Source organism: Eubalaena glacialis, chromosome 5 (genome assembly GCF_028564815.1).
Source record: "Eubalaena glacialis isolate mEubGla1 chromosome 5, mEubGla1.1.hap2.+ XY, whole genome shotgun sequence".
Classification (NCBI taxonomy): domain Eukaryota; kingdom Metazoa; phylum Chordata; class Mammalia; order Artiodactyla; family Balaenidae; genus Eubalaena; species Eubalaena glacialis.
The window spans coordinates 92,043,842-92,065,458 of NC_083720.1; the positions used below are offsets into that span (position 1 = coordinate 92,043,842).

The 21,617-nt window shown below is 34.8% G+C and overlaps 1 protein-coding gene across 8 annotated transcripts in view; it reads right to left on the reverse strand.

The window, feature by feature from the left end:
- Window positions 1-21,617, reverse strand: part of ANKRD17 (ankyrin repeat domain 17) — a 160,714-nt gene that overhangs the window by 69,918 nt on the left and 69,179 nt on the right. For all 8 annotated transcript variants that reach the window (XM_061192365.1, XM_061192363.1, XM_061192364.1 and 5 more), the window contains exons 2-7: window positions 16,251-16,404; window positions 10,348-10,504; window positions 6,620-6,767; window positions 6,210-6,357; window positions 4,816-5,049; window positions 1,899-1,993 (exon numbers count right to left, since the gene is read on the reverse strand). In XM_061192365.1, coding sequence (XP_061048348.1) covers window positions 1,899-1,993; window positions 4,816-5,049; window positions 6,210-6,357; window positions 6,620-6,767; window positions 10,348-10,504; window positions 16,251-16,404 — 936 coding nt within the window. The remainder of the gene's footprint in view (window positions 1-1,898; window positions 1,994-4,815; window positions 5,050-6,209; window positions 6,358-6,619; window positions 6,768-10,347; window positions 10,505-16,250; window positions 16,405-21,617) is intronic.

Sequence of the window (21,617 nt, forward strand, 5' to 3'; positions counted from 1 at the left end):
TAAAAAATCTTTAAAAATACTTCTCAATTGCTATACAATGAAGTTTGCTGATCTCAATTCAAATAAGAATTAATAAATCTACATTTAACAGGTGAGTAAGCAAGCATTAATTAAGACATATCTACAGTTTACTCTAGTAGTAAATAGCAATTGAGGATATAAAATACGTAGAAAAATACCTTCAATCAAAAAGCTTATTAACCATCATAAAAAAAAAAACCAGTAAGCACATAAAATAAGAGATTACTGTGAGATAACATCAACACTGCATAGTATAAGCTTAAATGCTAAAAGGATAAAGTTTAGAAAGGGAAAGTAGGATTTTCATAGAAACCTTAAGGATAAGCAAAGTTTTGGCTAGGTAGAAAAAGAAAAATGCAATACTTTTTAGAGGAGTGGGGGAATTGAGCATGATGTGTTAGGGAAAAGGGAACACAATATGTACATGGTAATTCCTTTGTTGTTCGACAATCAAATGCCAGTGAAAATTAAGAAAAAGAAAAAGAAGTTCTCTCTTAATATCTTCCGTCTTCTTTACCGGTCTCCCTTTCTCACAGTTTCCCTAAATATTGGCAACCCCAAGGCTCACTTTTCCATTCCTTCTTCCTTTGATACAATTTTTCCTTCTGTATTACCTCACAGACATTCCATCTTCTTTTGAACACGTCATGCCCATTTTTGCCTTGGTACTTGCCATATTACACAACTTTAAAGTCTTATCACTGTGGTTACTTTGCTGTTCCTTTAGCTCAGAATTTTCTCCCTCCATAAGTAGTCAACTCCTACATTTCCTTTAAAGTCCAGTTTAAAACCTCAGTCTCTTAGCAAGTCTCCAAACGTATGGCCCCTACTAGTATCTTTCATCTACTTATAACACTTCCATTGCATGCAGAGTAGGTCTACAGAATATTCCACTTTAATTTTTTAATCTACATATAGTTTGTTTCTCTAATGGGGGTGGCAAGGATGTTTTAAGTTCCTTACACACATTATGTCATTTAATCCTCACAACAACCCTAGAGGAGGATATTATTTTAACAGATGGGGAACTCAAAACCCTCCCAGAAAACTTGTTTAATCAAAAGAATAATTTACTAAAGCAAACACTGGTATGGCAATAAGAAAAACAAAAAATAACTCAAGTCTTAAATGGCTACTTAATTTTTTTTTAAATTAGTAATTAAAATTTAACATCCTTTCAATAATCATTCTCTGAAGGGAAGTTGAGACAAGAAACTTAAAATTAATTTGGGGTCTGTTTTATCTTTGGTGTGTTTTTCTCATAAATCTGTCTATAACGTTATTCTGATTCATTTCTGTGCCACAAGTCATAGACTGAGATACAAAAGTTTAAGAGTACTATTATTACGCATTCTCAAGTACAAATTTAAAAAAAAGTTCTTAAAAAAAGGAATTCAGGGCTGAGAAAAGACCACGATAGAGGATCTTTGGGAAGGGAGAATCTTTGGAGAGGGATCTTTGGGAAAGGAGAATGACAGAGGGAGAATTATGTAATGCAAATAATATTTTAATTTCATATTTTTCATAAATTTTACATTACGGGTTTGATGAACATGTTTTACTTAGTAGTATTATGTGCATACTCTGTCGATTATGTTCTCATTTTTAATATCCTTGATCAGTCTTTTAAAAAGTCACTTTTTGTGCCAATTACATAAAACCAGAAAATGAAGGTAGTGCTACAAAGCTTCAGAAAGCACCTCTGATAGAAGTTAATATTGCACAACTGGCTCTTATAACTCAGATAGCTGAGGTTCTGATCCACAAGTCATGATAAACAGAATCTTTGAACCCAAGGAAATGGCACTCACTATACACTGCCTCTGTCTCTACCTAATATATAAATATGTTTCATGTATGTATTTCACCAATCTTACCATGCAAGCCTCCATTAAAGCAGTGTGCATTTCATCTGTTTTATGCTCTTGATCTGCGCCTGCTTCCAAAAGAAATCGCACCATCTCTAGATGTCCTAAACCAAAAGTTTATAAGATTACTTAAAAACATTTTATTATTCCCCGAAAATAAAATTACAATATTTTGAAAAGTTATATTTAACTTATAGCAATACATTTATTACCATAATACTAAAGTCAGCTACAAGCCACCCTCAACTGCCCAACACAAATTATACAAGTGATCTGTGCTGTTCTACTCCTTACCCTGTTACCCTAGAAACTGCTATTACTAAAATCCTTGCTGTAGGTGAGCAAAGGTGGCCCTAAAATGCAACACCCAGAATAACCCCTCTACAACCTTTTTAGGGCCCAGGCATGCCATAGTTATTTTATTTATACTATAGACTAAATTAGCTTTTGTGAACCTGGGATGATAATCATCACTGAAGTTATTTCTATGAGGAAATGAGCTTTAAGTTTCAATAACTAACTCACAGACATCTTAGGAACAACCTGCTTGTAAGTTGGAAACTGTATATATAAAAATATTCTTGAAACAACACCATTTACATTTATTCATTTATTTAGATATAAATATATATATACACATACATATATATATATACATACACACATATATTTATGTAGTTTCAAATAAACCATATGCTTCAGTTCAGATAAAGATTACCTTGTGAGTAGTTACAATGAACATAAATTATATTTTAAAAAGGACTTCAGATACTATGTAAGAAACAGTAGAAAAGTGACTAATTTTTTTCCAACTTCATCTGGAATGAGCTGCAGTCAATTTTCAGTCAACTGGGAATGGAAGAAGGAGTGGATGGCGGAAGGAGTGGATGGCGGAATCATGAACAGTTAAAATTAACTCTGGTGAATAAGTGTAGTACCTGCCATACCTTGTTTTTGCTAACAAACTATCTCTCCTTCCTCTCTGTCATTCTCCCTTCCCAAAGATCCACATCAATGTTTAGTCTCAGCCTGAATTCTATCCCTTCCCCATCTCCTCCTTGTCAATCTGTATCCTAAGAGACCTCACCAGAAACAGAGGAAAGTAAGAGTGTCCATGGATCCTTGGAAGTAGTAGAGATGTTCTCCACCAGCTCAGTTCTATATCCAGTTTCTCTAACGAAAGCCTGCAAGCCCCAACCTCAGCAGGGTGGGGCTACAAGCATAGGAGAGAGGGAAGAGTAGTTATACATAGCCCCATCTCAAAGCTCATTGGCCAGCTGGGTCTCAGTAGTAAAATGGAGCTAGTTCCGGTTTCAAAAGTATTTGATGGAAAGGTGAGAGAGAGCCACCCAATCAGCCTGCCCTGGAGAGGCTGCCCCAAGGCTTAATTTCTCCCCTCCCAATGAAGATCAACCTCTGCGTAACTACTAAACAGAACTGGAGAAGTAAGAGACCTCAGCTGTGCTTCCTAAGTACCCTTAATCTGAATTATCTGTAACACGAGATAATCAAAAGTCCTTTAGAGCACATTTTTACATTTAACTTAAATTTTAGTCATTTATGTGTCTAAGGAGTATTTTAGCCATGTTTTTTAAGTGAAGTTTTTCCAAAAGACCTAACAAAACCCTGGCCACTCTGAAGTACTGATAGAATGAAACAAAACAACAGGAGGGCCAACGCAAGGGTGAAGGAATCAAAGCCCTGGGTGCAAAATTTAAGGAGACATTCACTCACAAGCTAGTGTACGTGAAGATTCAGCCATTGAGAGTGAGTGCCTCCTTAACTTTTGTACCTTGCCTTGCAAGAGCTTTTTCTTGATGCCTCTGGGTCAAAAATGTATCACTTATTTTATGATACAATCATGACACAGCTGCAGATGGTAGAAAACATTGAAGTGAATGGCTATGCAGGTATAAAATTTCATGAAATTTTCTTTTTAAAAAGTTCCTTAGTTTATAGCAATTTATCTGTCAAAAAGGTTGATTCCGAAAAATGTCTGGCTCTGCGGCTGTCTTTTTAGAATCTAGAATCTAGATTAACTAGCTGAAGACCAAGTATCTTTCCAGATAATTATCTTGCTCCCCCCAAAAGAAGATATTTTACTCTATTATCAATATTTTCAGGTTGATCGACATCATTTAGAACACTATGTACCCCCTTTGTACAGCTATATATTGGTAGGTATTCTCAATTTCTACCAGCTCTTCCTTCTAACTTTATTAAACATGTTGATGATAGTCTAAAATTGTTCTTTTGAATACAAACTCCTTCCACACCACTTTTTATTTTTCTTTTCATATATCCTCCTTTCTCTTCAATTTTTTTCCTTTCTTCTTGGTATCATGAGAAATAGCTTAAGCACCTTCTTGTTAATAAATCATTCTAGCTTCTATTTATTTATTTCTTTACTGGCTGTATCGCGCGGCACGTGGGATCTTAGTTCCCCTACCAGGGATCTAACCCACGCCCCCTGCAGTGGAAGGGCAGAGTCTTAACCACTGGACCGCCAGGGAAGCCCCTCATTCTAGCTTTTATTGCATTTACTTTAAATTTACAGGCTAAATACTTCTGGATTCAATAGGATTCTTTTGTGTAAACCAGGCAAAATACTCTGACAAGCAAAATCATTAAAAAATACAGTGCATATTAAAATTAAATAACTGTTTCTAATAAAACAACTGGATCAATAGTCATTTTTCATTGACAATATTTATAATATTGAGTGTATATTTTAAAAGTTTAATATATAAAGTTTATATATTAAACTTTTAAACTCTAAAACACTTTATAAACACTTACTTATAACGTACTATATACTATTAACATATTTTATTTTTTATTTTAAGTGACTAACCATTCTATATGAAGTAACTGTCATTTCATGAGTTTAAAAACTTTGTTTAAAAAAACAAGTTCTTTACTGTACCTTTGTAACAAGCTAACGTAAGGGCACTCTCTTTAAATTCATTGGAATGCGTATTAATGCCAGCCCCATTTTCTAGCAGCAATCTGGCTACTTCCACATGTCCAGCACTTCCAGCTTCCATAAGAGGAGTATGACCATTTTCATTATGGTCCTCAATACTAGCACCGGATTCCAAAAGCACCTTTACAACGTCTACATAACCTCCAGCACAAGCATATGTAAGTGCTGTATTGCCTATTTGAATGAAGGAAAACAAAGACATTAACATAAAATACCAAAATAAAACAGAGGTTTATTTAGTATCAAACACAAAACTGAAATGAGAGACTATAATCTTAATAAATTTAGCTATTACACTTATATATATAATTCTTTCCTTCATTACATTTTATCTTACTGAAATCAACTCCCTATTCTTTCCATTTAAAAATCAGGGTCAAACACATGTGGAAAATCAGATACACTTAACACAATTGTAGAGTTATAAAAGAACTGAGCAATTCTGAAACTAACTTCCCACATGAGGAAAAAGTTACAATGATTCTAACTTTAATCAGAGAAATGTTTCCCAAGCTTTATTTTTTCTTTGGATTATAATTATTCATCATATATAGATATACCTCATACCGTTACTTTTAATCACGTACTGTTTTCACTACAACTTTACACATCAGTTAACTGGTGGCCAAAGTTAAAATAATTTCAAAAACATTCCCTCATAATGATAAATATCTCCCTTGTTACAGGGGAAAAAAGTTAACTTCTGGGTAAAATAAGAATTCCTAAAACCCCCTCAAACCAGAACATGCAGACCTTTAAAATTATTTAAAATATTTAATAAATTTAAAAATCTTGCATAAAGGAAATGCACAAAATATATTTTCATATATTTTAGAGCTTTTACACAAATCCATCTATGCCCAAATTTGAAAGAAAAAAAAAAACTGATTTAGATTAACATTGTCTCTTGTGTAACACAATGTTTTCATAACACTTTTTCTATAAGCCGCAATTTATTAACACTCGGCAATGACAGACCTGCCTTCTGTTGCATATCCTTCTTATTCTCCCTGCCTTCCCTTCCATTTTCCCCTGATAAATAGGAAACTTGGGTTTGAGAGGTGGAGACCATCCTCTCCACTTCCAAGAGGATGGTCCTTTTAACTGGGCCAGTGTTTAATATAAAAGAACCAAGGCCAGTTAATAGCACTCATACACAAAAGAGGAGAAATTTCATTCAAAATACATGCTATGTACTTTAAGCCTAATGCACAGATATATACAAATGTGCAGCATTGATAATTGCAAAAGCATCACTAATGATCACTTTCATGTGAATTAATTACTATCAGAGGGTGTTAATATTTAAAAACTGAAAAAGAAGTATGCATAACCTGTTGAAGACTGTGCATTGACATCAGCTTTATGAGCTAGCAGCAACTTCACAATTTTGACATGTCCTCCATTAGCAGCAGCCATTAAAGGTGTAATGTCACCTTTGATCCCCCTATCTTCCACATTGGCATGCATTGCCAACAAAACCTTATGAAAGAAAAAGTTTAAAGGATATTAGAAAATGATATTTTCATCAAAATGTTTTGAACATATATTTATGTTAACACCTACCTAGTCATACTACAGAGCCAATAAGCAAAAGAGCCAATAAACAAAAAAAATGTATCTAACAAAACTATTTCTTGAAATGAGCCTGATGGTTGATTTTATTTTATTATTTCCTTAATACACAGTCCAAATTAAGACGAAACAATCAAAAAACTGTGAGCTTTATTTTGATAATACAAACCTGTGCAAGCTCATAATATCCAGCAGAACAAGCTAAACAAAGGAGGCTCTCCCCTTCCTCAGTGTGTTCATTTACACTTCGCCCTTCAATGAGTAACTTTCGCACAGCATTTACATCTCCTTCTGAACAGGCTTCTGCCAAACTGCGGCTATTGGGGGAAGAATATTGTAATATCAGGATATAAGAATATAAAAAATTGCCCAGCATAAGTGTTGATTTTTGAAATTAATCTGGACAGTAGTGCTAAAAAGAATGATTATTTCAATATGACTCATAACAAAAAGAAAATAAAATGATTCAGTTCACTGAGTTTTTAAAATCTACATATAAAAGTCACTGAATTAAAATTATCCACATTACAAAATGTTTTCAGTCATGTAACTGAAAGATAAAGTCTAATTTACTATAAGTAGTGAAAAAATCCAAAATTTTAAAACATAAAATTGTATAGAAAAATCACATGAAGGAAATACAAGTTATAATTACACTTCTGTTTGTTTAGTCACTAGAAAAATTTTATAAGATTTAATGAAATGGGTAAAACTTTTACTAATTATAAACGCCTATCTGAGTTCTTCAATCAAGTAAAGGGAAATCAGATAGGAAAGTTGTGAGCATGTAATTTTGACTTATCTATGAATAACTGAGAAGGAGATTGTTTTTTTGAAGTATTTACTTATGCCATCATGTTTTGGGGAAGTATGAAAAATATCCAGGTAAGGCAAAGGCTTAATTCAAGCAAAAGGAGAGTGGAAAAAGTGGTGGAACAACAGAAAGTTATATTTAGAGTAAAGCATTTGCCCTGTAAATCTTCCAAAAGAATTTCAACTATGGACATTTCTAAAGATTCCTTCACTTGCGGCTAAAATTCATTCTTAGAAAAACACTAAATCCAAGTCTCTTCATTAATATTCTCTTTATTTCAAATATACCTCAATTCTTACAACCTCCTCTTAAAACGTGGCCCTGTCACTTCAGGTACTAAAGCCATCATCCACGGATAACCTGTTTTCTACACCCATATTATCACTACCACCCAGTTTTAAGAACATCATCCTTAGCCAAGATTATGGCGAAGTCTCCTAAGCAGTCTCCCTGCTTTTACCCTTGCTCTCCTTCAGGCTCTTTTCAGTGAAGGAGCCAGAGAGATCTTGCTTAAAAGGAAGTAGACCTGTCACTCCTCTGCTCAGAATCCTCCACTGGCCTTTAACCTTACCCACAGTAAAAGTCAGAATCCTTGTAAGACCTGTCCAGTGGTAGGATCTCAAACTCCTCCTTTTACTTCTCTGGTTTCATCACCTACTATTCTCACTTACTCTTTCCGCTTTAGCCAAATTGGCTTTCCCGTTTTTCATCAAAAATGCTAATTAAGCTGCAACTCCAAGATTTATGTATCTGCTATCCCTCTGACAAAAAAGCTTCTCCCAGGCGCAGCTCACTGCCTTATCTATTTCAGGTCTTTGCTAAAAAGCCACCTTTTAAATGAGGGTTTCCCTGACTACCCCCTTAAAAATGCAACACGATCCCTGACCCCCAACACTGCCTTAGCACTTCCCCATTCAATTTCTTCTGCCCATAATCGTTATCATTGTATGCCATACTATATATTTTGTCTACCTGTTAACTGTACTGTCCCCTGCCAAAGTGAAAGTCTCAAATAGCACTTAATAAGTTTGTCTCTTAATTTCCCATTTTATAGGCAATGACAGTCTCTAGACTCAATGTTCTCTATCACCTTTAAGTAAGTTCAGGACAAATCCCTCCCACAAGACATTTCATGTATAAGAACATACTTTTTCTCCCTTTCGGGTGGTCTCTCATTCTCTCTCTCCCCCTCAGGCACACATCCTCCTTTATTTTCCCATTTGAACTTTCATTCAATTTCCTTAGGTGTGTTAGCTTTAAAAGAGCCTTTCAGGAACTACTCTAGCAACAGTTGAACTTCACAACTTCTGAGCAAAGGGTATGTTAAATCTGGCACATGGCACCACACTTAACTAATGTAAAACCTGGCACATAACACCCACTGCGTGCCACTGTTTCTCAAGCTTTGCTGAACAAATATGACTGTCGCAAACATAGTCTAGTGTTTTGCTGATCACTTTTAGTAGTGTCAGTGCCAAAGAATCTATGACTCTATTTTTCTATTCTACTTCCTGCTTGAACTAGCTTTAATATACTCTTCAAGGTGTCTTGCCAGTCCCAGAAGGCACATTAAAAAATATCTGGAGAATATCAATAATATCGTAGGCTAGAAAAACTGAACGTTAACTAAGGAATAGAACTGGAAGTTAACTAAAGAAGGAGAGTCAATCTATGAGAAGGATGGTAAAATAAATTAATAAAAACAGAAAACTTAGATGAATGAAGACAAACACAGAGTTAAGAGAAACAGCAAATTCACACTCTTGTTAATACTAAAAGATGTTGCATAAAAACACTATTATATAAAAGACAATTCTTGAATGCTATTTTTTATTCTCTAAACTCATATATAAAAGAGTATTCTCATTTTTTTCAACTATTTAAAGGTAACTGCTAAAATACAGTTGACCCTTGAACAACATGGGGGTTAGGGGTAACCACACTCCACTCAGCTGAAAATCTGCAAATAACTTAATCAGTCTGCCCTCCATAAATGCAGTTCCTCCATATCTCTATATCCACGTTTCTGCATCCATGGATTCAACCAACCACAGGCTGTGCAGCAATGTAGTATTCACCACTGAAAAAAACCTGTGCTGGGAGTTCGCTGGTAGTCTAGTGGTTAGGATTCGGCTTTCACTGCCGTGGCCTGGGTTTAATCCCTGGTCGGGAAACTGAGATCCACAAGCCATGTGGCGTGGACAAAAGAAAAAAAGAAAGAAAGAAGAAAAGAAAGAATAAAAACCTGTGTACAAGTGGACCTGTGCAGTTCAGACCTGTGTTGTTCAAGAGTCAACTGTAAATAAAATGGCTTAATGGCTTCTTTTCAGTTAAAGGAAAAAAAAAGAAGCCTCTGAAGGGTGAAGACAGTAACATGTATTAATGGTTCTTTTCCAGCTGCTTCCTTGGCATTGTATTTTTCATTATACTATCCATAATTGTTTTATATACAAGATGGTGTGATTGTTTTTTATTGCATAACATCATCAGAAAAACTTTAAAGGCCAAGTCAGAAAATATTTACTGAGTTCTTACTAAACGTGAAATATTATATAAAAGGAATTATAGGACAAAAAAAAATAACATCCCTGGAACTCACTTACATTCAAGTTACGGAAACTAGATCTTTGACGTTTTTGAACATTCATAAAACAAATAAACAAATAAAAACCCTGCCCTTTAAAATGGTCAGAACTATGCACATGAAGTAGAAAATGGCATGACTAATTAGAAATCATTTACTTATCTGTCACCAAAACATTAAAAGAAAACAAAATCTAAATAAGCAAAAGGTCTTTTATAACATATTGGCTAAGAAGTCAGCCTTGTAGTCAGACACTGGTGTCCTGCCTCTGCTACTTGTTACCTATTCAATCTTAAGTTGCTTCTTTTCAGCTTTTCATGAGTAAAATGGGAATAAAAACAAAATCCATGCCTAAGGCTTTTTGTGAGTATAAGTAAGATATCACAGGTAAAGTGGTTAGCATAGTGCCAGGCACAAAATACATGCTCAGTAAATGTTAGCTATTTTAATTATTTTTAAGAAAATGTTTTTATACCGATCACAGTGGAAACACACTTACTTGTCCGACTGCCCTGCATTTGCTGTGCTTTCAGCTCTCATACGGGTAAGTGCAGCAGCAGCTTCATCCAACGCACAACTAACAGATGATGTCAACCTCCGAAGCACTTCAGGATCTGCAAAGGCTTTACCATCAGCCGTAGATAATTTGCCTATTCCTATTATATTATTTTCACACCAATTCGGATATACCCAAAAGGAGAAACAAAGCAAAATTCAAGTTACTTAACTCTATTTATGTTAAACTCCAAATGATACACTGGACATATATATTGCCTGGCCAGAATCTTCTGGGAAATCACTGTTCTCCAGTTTTCTATTAGTCTTATTCCTTCCATGTGGTCCATAAGTGCTCAACTCTGTGACTCTCTGGTTCTAGAAATGGGTCGTTGGTCTATGCTGGGACAATCGGGTGTCCTCACTCAGACTTCTGCCGTACGTTTGCAAGAAGAACCTATGCTCAAAGGTTGCTAAATTGTGAGTCATGAGCTATTTGGTCACTTTTATCACCACAAAGAGAAAAAGACTACCCAAAATAAGTCAACATAGAGGAGAGGAGAGCAGAGAAATAGGAAGGAGACAGTTTTGATAAAGTTATATTTGACTCATTGACACTAGTAGTGCCAGAAGCCAGCACCATCCCTATACCTTTGGTAAATGCCCATTTTCGTTTAAGAATGTTTAGTTGGGCTACTACCACTTGTTACCAAAAAATGGCCATATAAGACATTATAGGTTATATAAAAGATAACCTATCTATGAGTACCTATTTGCTTCAAATTACGACTACAATTTACTACATACACCCAAAATCATGTCTAAAAACACCATATCTAAAAAATATTCAGAATAGACAAATTTTTTTTAAATTTCAAAAGCAGAAATGGTTACCATGTACGTGAAACACAACTTGTTGCTATTCTACATATCACTATAAAGCAAGCTGATCTCTAACCTTTATTATTCTAAACTCAGTGCTGCTTAATCCAGGCTGCCCATCAGTGGAGCCTTTCAAAAGTACAGATGCTGAACTCTCCTATATCTAAAGATATAATTCAGTAAGTAAAAGGAAGGCCTAGGGATCTACATACTTTAAAGGCTCTAAGGAGATTCTGATGCACAGCCAGGATTAAGAACCTTTGCTCTAACTTGAAGATAAAACATCTAATGTTATAATGGATATTACAGAACCCCACTACTCAACAAGTGGTTCATGAACTACTGACAGAAGCATTACTGTCACTTGGGAGCTTGTTAGAAATGCAGAATCTGAGACCCTAAAATTTACTGATCAATAACCTGCATTTTTAAAAAAGATCCCCAAGTGATTCAAACGCAATTAAGGTTTAAGAAACACTATTAGAGGTTTTAAAACAAACTATTTAACTAAGACAAAGACCAAAAAGATCTCCCAAGTGATAATAAACATATCTGTACAGATTTCTTTTAATAGTGGAAGGACTCAATAATATCATATAAGTTTGTGTTTGAAGTTTATTTTAAAAAAACTTTATACGCGTTTGCTTTTCCTTCTGACAAATCCAAGATATGAAATATTACATCTTATGGAATAAATATGGAAAAAAGCATTTCTGATTTTAGATATTTAGATATAACAAATGTTCAGAGCAGTCAAATTTAGTGTCTGCTACAATCAAGATGTACAAAGGATAAAAGCAGTCTTAATCTGGTAAGACTGATACCTACTGCATAATTTGTGTCACTAATATTAAAAGCCAACTGTAGTCTGAACGTGCTATAGTAGTATTTATTCAATAAGATATCTGTGGTTAGTTAAGTATCCTAACATTATTGAGACCAATATCACAGATGCATTCTCACATGAGAGAATTAGCTCCAATATTTTAGCCAACTCAGATTGGCTATATAATAACTATTTGTCAGTGACAAAAAAGAACTAAACAAGAGGATACGTCCAGATCAGAAGAAAGTAATCCCTGTTTTAAAAAAAAACATTTAAAATAAAATATTCCATATTAAATTTTTATGAACTTCTCATATCTTCATAAGTAAAGATAACTATTTTAGTAAAAATAACTAGGAAGTAACCTAAGAAATACATAGTAACCTTCAAATAAATAAACAGTGATTGGAAATTAATTTATCTAGCTACTCTGGATTATGGTGATCTTTTTTACTAGTCTTATTCAATTATTAGATATTAATCAGTGAAGATCAGTAACAGATAAGATACACGATGACCAAATTATTCTTTCCAAGTTATGACATTTAATCAATTGAACAGAACCATATAATTTCAGAGAAAAGGTGTATTAAATGATTATCTAGATTTCTGATTTCAAGATGATTTTAAGACAATTATTTCCCCCCTTTTTCTTCTCAGAACTTACTCAAAGGAGAACTAAAATACAACAGGAACTCCATCTGTGATAAAACTAGAAGAAATTTGTAAATCAAAGCTAATATTCATGAAGACATAGTAAAGAGGAGATTAACTGACTTAGCAGAACAGAATAAGCAGAAATACAGAAATCAGTGAGAAACAAAGTGATCAGCCCAATAGGACTCAGGAGTTATACACAGGTTCCAGGTTCAGGGGTGAGGCTTGGGTTGGAAAACAGAAAGACTGGCTGAACACCTGTGAGGAGCAGTCAGACTTTAAGACTCCATCCCAAACTGCACAGCCAGATAATTATTCTCTAAGGAGACTAAACCAGAAAGACTCTGGGCTAGAAGATATTGGGTATAGATGAGGAAGAGATAATACTAAATTGAAAATGAGGATTAAGTGAACATATGCATGATAAACAGTGAGATCCTTAGCCCCTTTTCTACTCTCAGCTCCCAAAATGCTGGCAGCCAGCATTTATAATTCACTAGACAAAAACAGGCAGATGGGGCTTCCCTGGTGGCACAGTGGTTGAGAATCTGCCTGCCAATGCAGGGGACATGGGTTCGAGCCCTGGTCTGGGAAGATCCCACATGCCGCGGAGCAACTAGGCCCGTGAGCCACAATTACTGAGCCTGCGCGTCTGGAGCCTGTGCTTGGCAACAAGAGAGGCCGCGATAATGAGAGGCCCGCGCACCGCGATGAAGAGTGGCCCCCAATTGCCGCAACTAGAGAAAGCCCTCGCACAGAAACGAAGACCCAACGCAGCCATAAATAAATAAATAAATAAACCCAAAGTTTAAAAAAAAAAAAAAAAGTTGTGCCATTTAAAAAAAAAAAAAAACAGGCAGATGTGTCTCTCAAGAAATTAAACAGCCACAGAGAAAAGACTTAAAGATATTGACATTTGGGGGTTCTCAAAGAAATGGAGAGGCTTCTGTCCAATCACTAGTACACTAGGAATTCTAAAATGTTCCCAAGATTACCCAGCTCTGGTGTACACACTCTATATAATCTTTGGGACTGTGAATTTGATAGATTCTATCCCCATGATTAGGTTATGCTATATGGCATAGTTGACCTGAAGATAAGAAGGCTATCTGGGTGGGCCTGACCTTATCACATGACCGCAGGATGACCAAAGAGATTTCTTTGGCTGGTTGGAGAAAAGGAAATCAGAGATTCAAAGCACAAGGATTCCACATGCCATGCTGATGTGAAGATGGGGGGAATGTGGGCGACCTCAAAGAGGTGAGAGCAGTTTCAGCTGACAGTCTGTACGAATATCAGGATCTCAGTCCCACAATTCCAAGGAATTAAATTCTGCTGCCAACAATAATAAACTTGGAAATGGATTTTCTTCTACAGCCTACAGATGAGAACTCAGCTTAGCTGACACCTTGATTGATTGTTAGCTATTATAAAGAAAACGGGGGAAAAAAAGGGAATAAACACAGAAATGAGAAAAATGAAGCAACTATTAGCATCCTATAAAAAGGAACTCTACCTCCAAAAGTAGCTCCTTTCAGCTGAAATCTACCTTCGTGTAGCATCTTTAAGCCTGGTTCTGCCTCTTCGAACCACAGAAAACAAATATCCCTCTTATATTCAACTTGAGTCTTCTCATCTTCAGGAGAAACATTCCCTGTTCCTCTTATGATATGGTTTCAAATAATTTCACAATCCTCATTTCTCTCAGGTAAACTCCTAAAGCAACATCAAATTTCAGGCAAATGCTGAATTATATCACTGCTACCCTGTACAGTTTTCCATACTCAAGGAAAGAACCTTGCATGTGCCCCTACTATGTTTTCATCTGTATTTGGTCAAGATTCCCTTAATAATCCATTCTAGAATTTTACCCAGGATAGAAATCAAACTTAACCATGAGTCCCTCAAATATTTAGATGCTGTGTTATGAGATATTTATTGAAAGGATTATCAAACAGCAATAGGTCAGTTTTATGCTATAATGAAATATCAGTTTATATGCATTGAATGTACAGAATCTAGCATTGGTTCAGGGTGCTCAAGCCATGAACAATTAATGTTCACCATATATTCATGTCCACTTAGGAAAGTTAAGAAAATATGGTTATTTTAAATGATCACAGAGATTTAGAGTTACTGTTCCCTTATATTTAAGGCATATTACATATTATGATGCTTACTCTTGGTTATGTATATAAACTCTAATTAAAACACTTCCTATGAGGACAATATAATGATGATCCACTTTACAAAAATATAATGATGATTCACTTTACAAGGTTTTAAAAGACAATCTGTGACAAAAAAGTGGAGGGAATTATACACAGTCAATTCTTATTATTCATGGTAGTTATGTTCTGTAAAGTCACTGGGAACACTGAACTAATGAATACTGAACCACTGCTCCAAGGGGAAATACAGGGCTAGGTGCCTGGAAGTCTCTGGTCACAGCATTTGCATTAACCAGTCAATACATAAGCTTGTTTTATGTGTGTTTTTGTTTAAATACAATCTTATTTAATAATATTATACTTGATTCATTAACACTGAACTCACAGCCAACAGCACTATAACTCATGCTGAAGAGGCTTATCTAATACACGTATATTCTACAAAAGGCACATCACAGCCTTCGCACATTTAGTAACACTAGATAGCACTTCAGCATTATACTTGGAGGCCATTTGAAATCACCAACAAAAGGCACAAAAATGTGGAAAATGTGGCACTAAGTAGACCATGGAAAGGACACTTGTTTACAGGATGAGAGCTGAAACAAGAAGGCAGAGAGCATCACTTCAGCAGAAAACATGCACGCAGAACAACTCAAAATTTTCACCATTCTGTGCATTTCTATGAAAGACTGAGAAAGCACTATAATTTGGGGGTATAAATACATTTTATAAAGTAGGTGAATTTGCAAAGATGGAATTCAGGACTAATGAAAACTAACTGTATAAGAAGTCTCTGTTTGGACTTCCCTGGTGGCGCAGTGGTTAAGAATCCACCTGCCAATGCAGGGGACACAGGTTTGAGCCCTGGTCCAGGAAGATCCCACATGCCACGGAGCAACTAAGCCTGTGCACCACAACTACTGAGCCTGTGCTCTAGAGTCCATGAGCCACAACTACTGAGCCCATGTGCCACAACTACTGAAGCCCGCACACCTAGAGCCTGTGCTCCACAACAAGAGAAGCCACCGCAATGAGGAGCCCACACACCACAACACAGTAGCCCTGCTCGCTGTAACTAGAGAAAGCCCACGCGGAGCAACGGAGACCCAACGCAGCCAAAATAAATAAAATTAAAAAAGAAGTCTCTGTTTATAAGGTTTACAACAACCTGTCAATTTTATTCTGGTAATGAAACTATGCTTATATGAAATGTTGCATGTAGTGCTCTAGAAAGTAATCCATTAACCTTTATGAATAGTCTTATACTAAACATACAACATCATACATTTATAATAACCGGAGTTTTTAAGAGTTATGTAGAACTTTGGAAAATTAGGCTTATTATATATGTAGAGTTTGCAGACTTACCTGCAGCTTCTAGTAAAGCTTCCAGTCTAGCTTGTGTTTCTGGATCTACTGTCCTGAGGTCTGCACCATCAGCAGCACCTGACAAGAGTAACTTGGAAGCCGTTTCCAGCATTGGATTTTCCAAATCATCCTGATCCAAAATGAAAGACTCCACCTAGAAAACAAATACCAAAAAAAGAAGAAAGGGAGGAATGAAAGGAGAAAAGGAAAGTTGGAAGAGAAATAAACAGAAGAAAAAGGAAGAGAAGAGAAAAATATTTTAACATCAAAATCAATGATAAATACAATGCAATCCTGAATAATTTCAATGGGATAGATAAGCCCACAGTTTAAAGGAGAAAATTACATTTGTAGAATAATTTAAGAATGTATTATTCATATCATATGTAGTCTATTTTCTTTTCTTACTGAAATCATATGTATTCTTTTCTATTCTAATTTCATGGGGGAAGGGTAGTGGATGGGAGAGGTTATGAGGTTAATACTTAGACATGAAACCTCTGACTTTGGTAGAGGACCTAAATTAGCTGTTCTTAAATCTTTTGTTCTCAGGACACCTTTATACACCTATAAAGTACTGTGCTGCTCCCAAGGACTTCATATAAGGGTTATATTTATTAATATTTACCGTATTTGAAATCAAACTACAATATCACAAAATCAAAACATTAATATCACTACTGGTTTCATTACAAAAGTTTTTAAGTACTGGAACGCTGTCAAGCCCAGGCAAATAAAATTTCCAAAATTCTAGTTTGTGCTTGAAAGCTTAATTTTATCATTGGTGACAAATACTGTTGATTGTTTCCCTTAAAGTAATAGGCTCACTTCGATCATTTCTGAGAACATTTGCCAAATGCCCAAGTTTGACAGGCATAGTATGTCTGTCTTTTATATTTTTCCAGCAAAAAAGACATTTCATGAAAAAAAAAGTGGACTATTCACCTCACATCTCAAAAAAGCCCAAGTACTTTTCCCTCAAACACCACCATACTTTTATATGCATAAGTGCTTTATGTGTACTTCCCATTTTGTCACACAATAACATTAAAAGGACATGTATTCAAAAGTGGAAATTTCAAAAAATTAATATTTATTGCTCTATCAAGATTATTCTTCAGGTGAAACTGGCCTTTCATTTTATTTTTTTAACTGTGAGTATATAGCAGTGATAACTACAATGATACTAGCACAATTTGGTGCCATGGCCTTAAGAGGCCAGCAGTTTTACCTACCATTGCTTTTGTATCATCAGTGCAAATATCAACCCAGTAAAAAGGCAAATAACATACTAGTATTGTGATGAAAACATTTCTGACCTCTTGAACATCCTGAAATGATTTCTGGGAACTTGAGAGGGCTGCAGACCATACACTGAGAACCACTGATACAGTAACATATACCAGATTCAATTAAAAGAAATGTAAAGAATTAGAAAATAGCAACTCTTAAGACATGGGGAAAAGTTTTGTTTTGACATCCCTTGTCATAGTGCTACTTACAAATAGGTATAAAGATATAATTCTTTACAGTTTGCTGATAAAAAGTTGATAATTATTATATAAAAATCACTAACATCAGGTGAAATTTATTTCACAAGTCTAAAGTACTTCTAACACTGTAATAACTAAAATAGATATAAAAGTTACTAATAACCTAGAACACAATTACCCTCATGCTTAGTACCTAGCTGTCAGAAATAAGATTTTAAAACTTCAGAAATAAAATTCTTAACCAACATAACATCAGAAACTCTATTGTTCCATCTTTAAAAGTCACCTGTCTAGCAACCAGGCATAAATCCTGTATTTAATCAATACATATTTAATATTGAATGTTAAATTTAGGGGGAAATAATATGCTTCTTTCTAAATTTCCGTTAAGCTAATGCAGTTTAATATGAAATAACATTTCAGATTTCTAGTATTTCAAATATAAATAGACACAGAACACTCTGAAAATAATCTCCGTAAATATTTGAAAATTTTCAAAAATTTTGCTATATATTAACCTTAAATATCTATATGATAGGAGGGAGTTAAGAAAAAGACAATAATTTTTTTTAAACTTTTATTTTTAAAGGCAGTAGTGAAAGCATAAATGTTATACATTAGGAAGGGGACTTTTCAGCATGGTTTGGTCATAGACACATGTGATTCAATATTATAGAGTGGTAAAAACTATGTCCTCCTATCTTTAACCATGGTCCAGACAATGAGTCTTTCTAGAGAAAAAGTTGCATCCCAATGAAATTTTCTGTTAAAATATCTACAATTTTTCAATCCAATGGGAGAAGACAAAAAAAAAAAAAAGAGAGAGGAAATAATCATGGAAAAATGAACACAAGTTAAAATGAACAGGTGAAAAATTAAATAATGTTTCAGATTAAGGTTTTAGAAAACAAAAGATATCAAAGAGCAGTGCAAAGTGCCAAACCAAAAGTACAGATCAAAGGTACTAAAACTGTTTAAAGGAGACAATGCATGCAGAAAGAATATGAAAGGATTTTGACCAAAATAACTAATTGGTATAAGAAAAAAAGAGAAGAAGGAGTGTAGCACTGGTAGACAAACATAAAATTTCTATATGCTAGAATACAGGGTTTACTATAGGAAAAGTCAGAAAGTTACAAGTTAGATCACAGAAGGTATTAAATTTCAAACAAAAGTGATTTTCTGACACAAGGTCCCCTTATGCCACATTGTATCTTAACTAAGTTTGGTGAAAATTTACTAAGAAAAATGCATCTCAGTCTTTTCATGAGGGATACTAAGTGCAGAAGAAATATGTTTTCTTATTGATTTAAAACGTCTCCATAAAAGTTCTTTTTCTTTGGCCGCGCAGCACAACTTGTGGGATCTTAGATCTCTGACCAGGGATCCAACCCGTGCCCTCAGCAGTGAAAGCCCGGAGTCCTGACCACTGGACCGCCAGGGAATTCCCATCCATAAAAGTTTTCATATTGATTTTTAAAGCCCACTATTCTTGATATGTGAAAAACTTGATAACTTAAAAATCAGTAGATTCAAGTGACTATGAAATTCTATATATAGATTTTTAAAAAGACATTAGGATGAAAGAAAAGAATAGGAATGGATGTCTATTATATTCTCTCCCACCCCCCAGTTTAAGATTAATGAAGAATAAACTAATTTCAAGGATACTGTTAGGATCTAAAGACCTAGGTACCATTACTGCTTCATCTGCTACCTGTGAGACCTAAGCAAGTCTCTCAGCCATCTCTAGATGCTTATTCTGCGTAATTTTTTCATGAATTTTTCACATGACTTATTATACATATTTACTGTCTTTCTAAACTCCATGGAAATAGGCACTTTGTTTGGAGCACTGATATATATATACAGCAACTAGAACTATGCTCATCACATTGTCAGGACTCAAATAACTCTTGAATAAATAAAAAGATGGTTTGGGGACCCTTCCCTTTCAGATTCTAAAAGGTTGCAGTGTATTTGGAGAAGGGAGAGGTAGTTACAAAAAATAAATTTAAAGGTATATTTTATAGATATAGAAAAATCAAATATTAGGTAGCAGGTAGGGCAAAATGCTATCTTCATTGATTTATTAAACACACTTTTATTACAAACAGTCTTTGTACAAGAGATATTGCTGTTTACTACTATGAGATGTGTAAAATTAAGCCTACTACCTAGGAGCTTATTTCTTTAATGTGAGAGTAAAAGTATACAATAACAATAATACAAAGTAGAAAGTGCATAAGACGAAGAGAGGAAAAAAAAAGAGCCATAGGAGTTCTGAAGAGGAAGCAGAAGAGGACTTCCTCCTTTAACACCAATTCCTCTTTTCCCACCTGGAAAAATTCTTGTGCTACATTACAGAACAAGTAGAGAGACTGATATAAGGAGATGCAGTCTGATAAAAATACAAAAATAAGTAACCCTTTATTCAAATGTCAACTAAGTTATGGGCATATACCTCTTTAACATATCCTTAGTTGAGGAAATTCAGATTAAAAACTAAAATGCATTTTCCCATTGAAACCTAACTCATTTTTATCATATTTTTTCTATAGAAAAAAATTCATTTTGAATAATGGCCAAGTTCTGGAACATTAAAAATGGTCTGAATAAGAAATTCACATAAATATTCTGAAACATTTTCCTTAAATGAAATGTATAAATAACTTTCCTGAAGAGGGGAGAGACAGAAGGAAAGGGATGTCCTTATTAAGTTTATTCATCCCTAAGGGAAATAATCTGTCAAAGTTATCAATATTCAAAGCATGACAATTTAAGTTATATCTAAGCTATTTTGGATGTGCTGTTTTGACTAGCTGGATATTTTATGAAATGGTATTTGTGCATCAAATTCTTGTCTAATACAAAGAACCATCAAAATGCAAGGGTCTTAGAAATCACCAGGTTCAATTCATTGCTACAGATGAGAAAACAGAAGCACAGGATCCTTATATAAATAGCAAGTTTCTAAAGATCTAACACCAAGAGATCAGTTATCCAATTAGCAAGTTCAATATTCTTTCCACCAGAAAAAGAGGCTGTTGTTTGACTCTGCTCTAGAAAAGCTGACTTTAAGTTCTATATTTAAGGGATAAAGCTGTCAACACCTGAACTCAATGTTTAATTACTAAAAGTGAGACAACTAAACATTATATGCCCCTGATTTATGCAACATAAAATACACAGTACCTCCTATGAAGTACTCTTGCCTCCCTGAAATAACTTGCAGTTTATAAAAATTATTAAGGCAAATATCAGGAAAAAGTTAAATCAGGGCTCCTCAATCTTGGCACCACTGACATTTTGAGCCAGATATTTCTTTATTGTTGGGAGCTGTCGTATATATACACTTCAAGACGTTTAGCAGCATCCCTGGCCTCTACCCACTACATGCCAGTAGCAACCCTATCACAGGTTGTGATACTAAAAATATCTCCAGACATTGCCAAATGTCCCCCTGGAGGAAAAAACAAAAAAACCCCCTGGGGGTGGGAAACTGGGAACCACTGAATTAAACAGAAGCACACAGACTAAACTAAAATCTAGAACATGTTTTAAAAGAGAGAGACAGTAAAAGGGAAGAACTGTTCTAAATTAAAGAAATTCCAGAGACATAACCATCAAAATAATATAGACCTTATTTGAAATTTTCAAGGAAAATGAAGAAATCTGAATATGAACTGTACATTAAATAGTATAAAGGAATTACTCTGGTTAGGTAAGAAAATGCCCTTATCTTTTAGAGATGCATATTGTAGTATACAGAAATATTGTCAGGAATTTAAAACAAAGTGGTGTGGCAAATTTTTGATAATGGTGACCTGAAAAAGAGATTTATAGAGGCTTTATTTTACTAGTCTCTATACTT